General features: G+C 37.8%; 1 protein-coding gene across 1 annotated transcript in view; it reads right to left on the reverse strand.

Moving 5' to 3' along the window:
* The window catches only part of LOC129723260 (dynein axonemal heavy chain 10), a 254,555-nt gene extending 246,212 nt beyond the window's left edge, over positions 1–8,343 (reverse strand). The window contains exons 1-5 of the mRNA XM_055677373.1: positions 8,293–8,343; positions 7,964–8,235; positions 7,809–7,874; positions 6,130–6,156; positions 5,969–6,007 (exon numbers count right to left, since the gene is read on the reverse strand). Of these exons, the coding sequence (XP_055533348.1) occupies positions 5,969–6,007; positions 6,130–6,156; positions 7,809–7,874; positions 7,964–8,186 (355 nt within the window). The 5' untranslated portion in view covers positions 8,187–8,235; positions 8,293–8,343. The remainder of the gene's footprint in view (positions 1–5,968; positions 6,008–6,129; positions 6,157–7,808; positions 7,875–7,963; positions 8,236–8,292) is intronic.
* Between the last annotated feature and the right edge of the window lie 2,122 nt (positions 8,344–10,465).

Here is a 10,465-nt window from a genome sequence, read left to right on the forward strand (position 1 = left end):
GAGTCTTGAGGACCTGAGCCAAACCAGTTTGCGCGTTTCGGATCTAATAATTAGGCTTGATTTGCACCTCCCATCAAAATTGGTCATTGCTTGCGACCAGTTATTATGTCTGATTATCAAATAATTTAAAATAAAAAATGTAGAGTAGGAGCTATGATACCGTGACCAGGATTCGCACCAATTTGCCATCACGCACTTGGCTATCGTGAGTCAGGTTTTGCTACCAGTGATTCTGCCATTCGTGCCCTTCGAAATTCTGCCTTTTGAAATATTCTGCCTTGTGTGTACGGTCATAGAGTTCTGCCTTCCATGATTCTGCCTTTCGTGCTTCTGCCTTTTGTGATTCTGCCTTCTGTGGCGAACCCGCTGCTTGCATCACAGCTGAGCGCAACAAGAGTGGTGGACCACTTTGATGAAAATACATAGAAGTTCGCAGAGGTGTGCACTGCTAAAATAAATTGAATAGCATTCGAAGAGCAGTCATGCGTGACGGGCGGCTAGGTTTATTTTATTATCAGTTTCGAGATACAATGCAAACAACGCGATCTACTATCTTACCCAAATTTTCCCCTCATTTAATGTTTGCTAAAGAGACACACAGTAAAAGCACTGCAGTGAGCGCTGTTGTGTAATTATGCAACGTAATGTACATTCATGTGCGAAAGATCACACCAGCTTATTATCTCTCTGGAGAGATATTTGAAATTCCACCGCGGTGTTTTTTTGCAAGCTACTACACATGATTCATTGCTCTCTTCTAACAAGTGCGTCGCTTGGCCCACCAGTGTGAGGGTAGTTGTTTTCGCAGTGAAAGCTATTCTCCTACACACTAGTGGTTCTATGAGTAGAAATGATAAGCCTGGTTCTTTAGTCTATCCGAACAAAAATGTACTCTGTGAAAAAAAAAATTGCATTCTGGTAAAAAGAAACTGTTTCAATAAACTAATTTTTGAAAAAAAAAAATGAAAAAATTACCAAAAGTTAGCAAAGAAATGATGGTGGTGTGATTATGTTAAAATTAGAGAAAAGTTCAAACTTTCCAAAAACACGAAAAAAATTGTATAATGTCTTTTGTATCATACCTTCAGTATTCCACCAAACTTGACATTTACGTAATATAATACGACACACGTTTTCACGAACGCCACACTTGGCATCGTGAGAACGATCGCTACGATCGTTCCCACTGCATATGTGTTCGACTAAAAATGAGCCTTTGTGAGCATGCTTCAAGCCAGACTAAGAATTCAGTTTTCAATAAATTCATTATTACCCCAACCGTCGAGTATTTAACTGGCAATCTGTATCACCTCCAGACATTCTTTATACGGCCAACAAACTTTGCAAAAAATGTAGACAGTAATTTTGTTCCCACAGAGAAAATGTACACGAAAAAAACCTTTAGAAAAATAAACACAAATATATAATCAAAACACCCGTTTTTTTTTAAATCTGAATTGTTTGCAACAAAAACTACACAATATAAGCCAAACATTGGTAGTTAACTAAACTTGGGAAAAAAAAGTAGTACGGAAATTCCAGAAGGATTTTTTTTTTACTATTATGTATCAAATTTTTTTCTAGATGCATTTTTTTCTTTTTAAAAATACAACATTTTAACTCAAAACTTTGCCATGGATACAATGCCTATCAGACGACCCGTTTTGGATCTCAAAATATGTTCATCATTGACAGGCTTCAATTCGATTCATAAAATCTTTGTGCTAACGGGTAATCTCACTTAAGGAGTTTTTTATGAGCCGACGACATAGAAACCGCAGTTTATTGACCGATAAATAGCACGATGGATACCTTTAATCAACACTGCGAAGACATTGACTTTACAATGTCTCGGCATAAATTGGAACAGTATTTTAGGTCCCTGAGAGGTTGAGGAGGACACAAAATTAATTACTTTTTATATTGCTGTATAGTTTAGAAAAATAATGTATCTAGTCTACATATGGTTGACGAAATAAACAGAAAGTATAGAGTGACAGTAAGACTGCGAGAGAAAGTTAGGCTGAAAGTGAGAGCTAGACTGAGAGCAAGAGTTAGACTGAGAGTTAGGGTTAGACTGAGAGTGAGAGTTGGTCTGAGAGTTAGAGTTAGCCAGAGAATGAGAAACAAAATTAGAATGAGAGTAAAAATGAAAATGAGAGTAAAAGAGTAAAAGAGTAAGAAAAATAAAAGTGAACCGTAGAGTGAAAGTGAGAGTAAGAGTGAAACTGAGAGTTCTACTCTCACTCACACAATCAGTGAGAATAAGAGTGAGAGTAACAGTAAATTTGAGAGTAAACGTCAGAGAAAAAGGAAGAGTAAAAGTGAGTTTTATTCTCACTCTCACTCACACACTCAGTGATAGTGATAATGAGAGTGAGAGTGAGAGTAAAGGTGCGAGTGAGAGTAAAGGTGTGAGTGAGAATAACAGTGAGAGTGAGAGTAAAAGTAAGTGTGAGCGCGTAAACGTGAGAGTGAGAGTAAACTGCCGTGAGATGACAAAGTGACGTAAGTGCCACTTTCTCGAATATGAGTTTTTCATGCCAATTTGTTCATTATTCGAAGACCTATCTTTTGGTATCTCCTTTTCGTTGTTACTTTTTCGTACGTTACAGAAAATCAAAAAAACAAAGTGACGTTGGCACACATTTCCATACAAAAGTGACGAAGAATTCTTTCGTTTTTGGGCCGTACTGAAAAACTGATCACTTGGATCTACGTCACAATGTCATCTCACGACAGTAAAGTGAAAGTTAGAGTAACAATGAGAGTGAGAGTAAAATTGAAAATGAGAGTAAAAAAGAGTGAGAGTGACGGTGAAAGTTGAAGTAAAAATGATAAGGAGAGTAAAAGTGAGAGTGAGAGTAAAGGTGCAGATGAGAATAACTGAAAGTAAAAGTAAGAGTAAGAGTGAGAGTGAAACTGAAAGTGAGAGTAAATGCAAGGGTGGGAGTAAAAGTAAAAGCGAGAGTAAAAGTAAGAATAATAGTGAGAGTAAAGGTGACAGTGAGAGTATCAGTGAGAGTGAGAATGAAAGTGAGAGTTAAAGTAAGAGTAAGAGGTAAATTGGGAGTGGTAGTAAGAGTAAGAGTAATAGTAAGAGAAATACAAAAAGCAAGAGCAAGAGCAGGAGCAAGAGCAAGAGCAAGAGTAAGAGTAAGAGTCAGAGTCAGAATCAGAATCAGAATCAGAGTCAGAGTCAAAGTCAGAGTCAGAGTCAGAGTCAGAGTCAAGGTCAGAGTCAGAGTCAGAGTCAAGGTCAGAGTCAGAGTCAGAGTCAGAGTCAGAGTAAGAGTCAGAGTCAGAGTCAGAGTCAGAGTCAGAGTCAGAGTCAGAGTCAGAGTCAGAGTCAGAGTCAGAGTTAGAGTTAGAGTTAGAATTAGAGTAAGAGTAAGAGTAAGAGTAAGAGTAAGAGTAAGAGTAAGAGTAAGTGTAAGAGTAAGAGTAAGAGTAAGAGTAAGAGTAAGAGTAAGAGTAAGAGTAAGAGTAAGAGTAAGAGTAAGAGTAAGAGTAAGAGTAAGAGTAAGAGTAAGAGTAAGAGTAAGAGTAAGAGTAAGAGTAAGAGTAAGAGTAAGAGTAAGAGTAAGAGTAAGAGTAAGAGTAAGAGTAAGAGTAAGAGTAAGAGTAAGAGTAAGAGTAAGAGTAAGAGTAAGAGTAAGAGTAAGAGTAAGAGTAAGAGTAAGACTAAGAGTGAGAGTAAAAGTAAGAGTAAGAGTAAGAGTAAGAGTAAGAGTAAGAGTAAGAGTGAGAGTAAAAGTAAGAGTAAGAGTAAGAGTAAGAGTAAGAGTAAGAGTAAGAGTAAGAGTAAGAGTAAGAGTAAGAGTAAGAGTAAGAGTAAGAGTAAGAGTAAGAGTAAGAGTAAGAATAAGAGTAAGAGTAAGAGTAAGAGTAAGAGTAAGAGTAAGAGTAAGAGTAAGAGTAAGAGTAAGAGTAAGAGTAAGAGTAAGAGTAAGAGTAAGAGTAAGAGAAAGAGTAAGAGTAAGAGTAAGAGTAAGAGTAAGAGTAAGAATAAGAGTAAGAGTAAGAGTAAGAGTAAGAGTAAGAGTAAGAGTAAAAGTAAGAGTAAGAGTAAGAGTCAGAGCCAAATTCAGAGCCAGAGTCGGAGTTAGAGTCAAAGTCAGAGTTAGAGTTAGAGTTAGAGTTAGAGTAAGAGTAAGAGTAAGAGTAAGAGTAAGAGTAAGAGTAAGAGTAAGAGTAAGAGTAAGAGTAAGAGTAAGAGTAAGAGTAAGAGTAAGAGTAAGAGTAAGAGTAAGAGTAAGAGTAAGAGTAAGAGTAAGAGTAAGAGTAAGAGTAAGAGTAAGAGTAAGAGTAAGAGTAAGAGTAAGAGTAAGAGTAAGAGTAAGAGTAAGAGTAAGAGTAAGAGTAAGAGTAAGAGTAAGAGTAAGAGTAAGAGTAAGAGTAAGAGTAAGAGTAAGAGTAAGAGTAAGAGTAAGAGTAAGAGTAAGAGTAAGAGTAAGAGTAAGAGTAAGAGTAAGAGTAAGAGTAAGAGTAAGAGTAAGAGTAAGAGTGAGAGTAAAAGTAAGAGTAAGAGTAAGAGTAAGAGTAAGAGTAAGAGTAAGAGTGAGAGTAAAAGTAAGAGTAAGAGTAAGAGTCAGAGTCAGAGTAAGAGTAAGAGTCAGAGTAAGAGTAAGAGTAAGAGTAAGAGTAAGAGTAAGAGTAAGAGTAAGAGTAAGAGTAAGAGTAAGAGTAAGAGTAAGAGTAAGAGTAAGAGTAAGAGTAAGAGTAAGAATGAGAGTTACCAAATGCGTGATTATTTTTACAGTTCCGTGGAATGGGGTGAAATTGATCACCTGAAAGTTCGTGATAAAATATACTAATCAAAAGATACTGATCTTACAACACTAGGCAATGTTTACGTACCCAAAAATGCACCTTTTGAAAGATTTACATACCTGTCAAAGGTAACCTTTGCATGCCCGGTGCAATTTTACATACTTTTGAAAAAATCTTTTAACGCAGTTGAAACTCAACTAAATTTGATCAAACAAGTTTCTAATTAACAAAACAAAAAAGAATTGAATTTAGAGTAATCTTAATTGAGAGTTTATTACGTTAAATTTTGAGAAGTGAGTAATGTTTGATAAAAGTTCAAAAAATATAATTTTTAACAATGATTTTTCCATACCATCAAAGTAATATTGCTGAATTCGCATGAAACCACAAAGATTTTAATTTCAGAGCTAGTTTTTGAGCTCTTGCAACAAACCGAATTAAAATCTAACAATCTAACGATGATCAATGGGAGCAAATTTAGCAAACTGCAGCTCTTGGTTCACGAGTTGAGTTGAATAAATTTTAACCTGAAATATCGTTCTTTTCGTCTCCAAACTAGCTGTAAATGGTAGTTTTAGTTCAGAAATCATCATTCATCATAAACGTATCGAGAAATCTCACATTTCCAATAGAATGTATGGATTTCAAGGGAGATCAATTTCACTCCATGTATCTCATAGTACCTTGTAGAATTCTTTAATTTATTTCACGAAGCAGACGACAGAAATTTCACCAACAGCCATAGAGGTTTTCTAGAGCACATAGCAGTACTTGTTTTAAATATTTACTATTGCGGGAAAAATGTTCATGAAGAAAGTTAATTGGATTTTTTTTATATTGATCAATTTCAATCCAGAGACCACTTGAATTCGGAAATCTGCTTAAAATGTAATTCTTAGATTCTCAAACTGTGAAGAAACTTTACCTGTAAAAAGTATTTTGTAATATATGCAAAATACTCACAAAACGAACTGAAATGCTGGCTTTGAGGAAAAAATAAAAATAGACTTAATTCCTCTTGTAAAAATAAGAACGAAAAATCTGACAAAATTAATAAATATTTGGGAGTTTTATCCTAAAAAGACTTTACATTGACTAAAAACTCCCAAAATTCAGTATTGATTATTGAGTGTTGAAGAGGTAGACTCTTTCAAAAAAAAACTACAAAATAAAAATGTTTACAATACATACTCACCGCCTTTTCTTGTTTTCTTCGGTTTGGCTTTCTTCTTTCCTACACAAAAAGAAAAAGGGATAAAACATTAGTGCCAAATTCATCAAATGATTCTTGAGCATTCGTTTATTTTTTGCATAAAATTCCAACTAATTTCACTCAATTTTCACAATTTAACTCACCAACATCATCCGAATCGTCAGCAAGGCCTGTCAAATAAATTACGGAAGAGAATATGTTAAATAGTTTTCGAAACCGGCACCAGATTCGACAACATGTAACTCGACTAGCAGACTAGCAGCAGGATTGCCGTAATGGAAATGCAGCAATTTGTGTTGAATTTAAATTTCAAATTCGAACCACTTGAACAGAAAAACCGCTCTTGTGGATTCCATTCGCAAAACAACTGTATGACCTCCGAGGGGGGAAAAAATGACACCGAAAATCCGACAACTACGGGTACGTCATTGTTTCTGCTGTAGCATTTCTGGTTTCCTTGTAGCATTAAAACCTATTCGCGCCAGCACTTCTCCCCTTTTGTGCTCAATGATGATAGTTGGTGGTAGTAACCGGACATGCTTTGAAATATGATAAAAAAGTGTCATCGCTTCCTTCTACTGACATTGCAGCCGCGCGTTCGCGCTTCTTGCAGTCCGATATGTATATGCAGATTTGCGACAATGCAGAGCGAAAAATCGACTGCGATGCCATCCGCATAACGAACACATACACACACACACACACACACACACACACACACAAACTTCGCGCTGTAAATAAATCAAATTAACTTACCAGAACGTGCCATGCCACCTAGAAGATTCCTCCTGAGTACTGATTCGCTAGCGTCACGAATCCAGCTTTTATTCCGAACCAAGCGGCTCGTGACGAGTCTTCCCATATAGGGTAAGGAGCGGATTATTCAGGGTATCAAACTACTGGATTCGGACCAATATCGATAATTTCAATGACGAGAACGAAAACTCTGATTAACTAGCAGTCTTCCAAATATATAAAATACCGTTCGTCAGAGAAGTTTTTTCGAATGAATATCAGATGAAAAATTCAACCAAAATTATAACCATATTCTGGGTACTTAAGAAAACTCTACCATAATAAAAGTTTACCAAATCAGTTAGAAATTCTGAAGTTAAAGAATAGTGAACATGAACAAGGTGATATATTTTGCATGTATTTCACCCCACAATCTCGTCTCAATGCAAAGTAGGCTGCATAACCTGTTGAAAATTGGTTCCTTACCCTACAAAGTAATCGTTCTCTCCTAGTTCGTTAACATAAAAGAAAAAACTTCTAATTTCAATTCCGCACATTGAATTGATCCTTTTCATGTTGCATACACCATTCGTCAGGGAAATGCAGGGTCCCCTTTCACATTATGTTGAGGTATAAATGGTCAAAATTTTTCCAGTTTGGTATCAGGAACAACAAAAGGACACCACTGGACATATGTATACATCTACGACCTTTCAGAAATGAAATTTTCTCATTGGTAAAAATAGCATAAATCCAATTCGCAGAAAATATAAAGTTCCCGCTGCACAAGACACCAGACACGTTTTATTCTTTTCCCAAAATTGTTATTTCAAACACCCCCAGGAAGAATTTCGCCTATACACACTTAATCAAATTGTCCGTTTCGTTTCGTTTTCGCATCACCAGTACGGATGGATGACACACGAGAACACGGTTTGCATATGAGCAAACATCCCCGTGAAGGAATATAGGAATCCCATTGAAATGAACACACGATTTATGTGTCCTCTGGCAGGAAACATTCTCATAATGTAGTCAAAGCATGTGGCTCAGTTTCAAACTGGTGTTAATAATAGACTATGCGTACCTTTAGTTTTTCTTCCTTTTTTCTCCTTCTGAACGAGTTCCGGCTCCACATTAGCCGCGGCCGACGCTGGATGAGAAGCGAACCAAAAAAAAAAAATTAAGAACCATAAGATTGAACAATTTCTCTAAAAATAAACTCATAAAAATAAACTTTACCTGGTTCCATGGCCACCACCGCTTTCTCTACTAATCTGTCGTAAAAGGTACGATAGGCGAAGAAAACCCGCCGATGGTCGTTCCGCTGGTCCGTGATATTTTCATCGAAGAACGCACTGATCTCATCGACAAACTCGCTTAACACGGTCTCGATATAACGTGGCTCTCTTACACCGAGAAACCGGCACAGGTGATCCCGCACCCAGCGGAAACGGTAATCCATGGTTCCAATTTGATGTTATATTTTTTTTCTTATTATCACTGAAAGCGGTCTACACCATTGAATATCAGAAGAATTAATGATTGAAAATTACATAAACAATACCAACATGTAGCGTCCATGGTAACGACGCGTCACTAGGCTACGAGTGCGCTTCCTTGGCAATCGTCAAACACGTGTTGAATCAACGAGCACGTGATGGAGTATCTCTGGCATATTGGAACAGTATTCATTAGCAAATGGTTTTGGGGCGAAATGAGCTTCTTGAGTAAACTGTTGACTAAATACACACATAAATTACTACGCGCAGTAAAAATTGTCGTGTAGACATCGGACCTCTCTTTGTCCCATCATGAAAGGTAAGGCCTTTCTTTGATCATTACGCTGGGATGTTTCTTCGTTTGGGCTTGCAACGCGGCATCAAGAATCACGCCCGCGAGGAGGTTGTATTCTCCAAGTAGTGGATGTTGAATTACTCGACGGAAGGCATATTAAAAATTTAATTTTGGACGTGTTGCCAAGATCGAACATGACCTATACGAAAGAAAGAATTACACTTCTAGCTCTAAAGGTACTTCCCCATAAGTGTTTCGATCATGGCGAATAATAATAAAACCATGGAAGTTAAGATCAATATATACAACAATATCGCACGCTTAGGCTTGGGGCTAATAGCGGTCTCGATCAACTAGATTAGTTGAGAGAATTCGTTATCGATATTGTTTTTGGCATATTTTGCATGTGTAGGATAAGTACAACGATACACCGTGCCCCAGTGCTGAGTCGAGAAAATTTCCAGCTCGAAAAGATCCTCGACTCGATCGGGAATCGAACCCGATATCACAACCGTGCGGGAGAGCTAGCCGACCGACATCGCTAACCACAGAACCACGGGGACCACAGGAAGTTAAGATCAACATTCGAATTAAGCCAAGTCGATGAGAAAATGCATCGCATTTGTTTTCATTCATTAAAACTTTGAATGCATCAATTTTGTGTAAAATACTTTTAATGTTCCACTGTAAGACAAAGATAGAATACTTCACCTCAGAATTTATCTAGCCATCGAAGGATACGATCGCTGTAAGGAAGGGTCTAGAATGATCTCACTGTTATGTTGGTAGGAATACTGTAAGACATTTTTAAATGGATTCTCACCAATCCAGAATATATTTTTTTTTTCTTGATGAGCAAAATGAACAACTGGAATATTCCAGAAAGAGCTGGGAAATCCTTCTGGATCTTTAGATTTGCAAGCCCAGGAGGAGTTTGCCTCGATTTTTCCGCTGCACTTTTTGATTTGTTCGTATTATTCATTCCACCTTGAGAAAACTTAGAGCCTTTTCTGGGAAGCTTAGGATAGTAAATATTTGTCCTTGTTCTTGACTCCCCAGGAATGGCGTGAGACGTTCCCGTTGATAGCTCATCAGAATTCGTTTCATCAAAAAACAGCAGATCAAAGCAGTTCGTTGTTATGGTAGAAGTGGTCGCGGTTTTCTAGAGCATGTTTGCGTAAGAACGCTTTGAACGCTCCTTAAGAGACCGCTACACCATGCATGTTGAGAATTTATGCTGAGTATCCCCGCAGTGAATACATTTATCAGCATTCACTCTTCAGGCTTCCTCAGCATGGTTCTCTTCACACTTGCCGCACCATGGCCGCTGTGAGACCAGACTGCTTGCAATTGATACAGTTCATTATGTGGGGAACGCACAGGTGGACGCACCCGGTAGATCGAGACGTGACTTGGCAATGCAGACCCGACTCACGTACAATGCAACAAGTCTGACGTAGTGTACACATTTTTACCACCAACGACGATGCCCACAATCTAATATCTTTACATCAGATCATGCGACGTTTTTGAAGCAACCGACACCGCTTTCCAGTTTCCAGCTTTCCACGAGCGGTAATGGCGGACAGTGCGCTCGGGTAGGGTAGTTTTCAATCGCAGTAACGGATTGAAAAACATGAAAACTTTGCAATGTAGCATAGCACCTTCATAAACAGTTTTGTTAATTTTGATCCGCGCCTGCGCACGACGAAATTCAAATTACAAAATGCCCATTGTTTGTTGAAGTTGCTATGCTACGTTACGACGTCGTTATATTCTATACTGCGTTACTGCGATTGAAAATTCCCTGACCTACAGGAAACGTCAAAAGGGGCTGCGTGCACTGTCCGCCATTACCGCTCGTGGAAAGTTGGATAAACTTGAGTTTATTGGGGCATTAAGGGAATTTTTTGAATGAATTCGCTGACTTTCGGGCCCTTGCAAACG

This window comes from Wyeomyia smithii, chromosome 1, assembly GCF_029784165.1.
Source record: "Wyeomyia smithii strain HCP4-BCI-WySm-NY-G18 chromosome 1, ASM2978416v1, whole genome shotgun sequence".
Lineage (NCBI taxonomy): Eukaryota > Metazoa > Arthropoda > Insecta > Diptera > Culicidae > Wyeomyia > Wyeomyia smithii.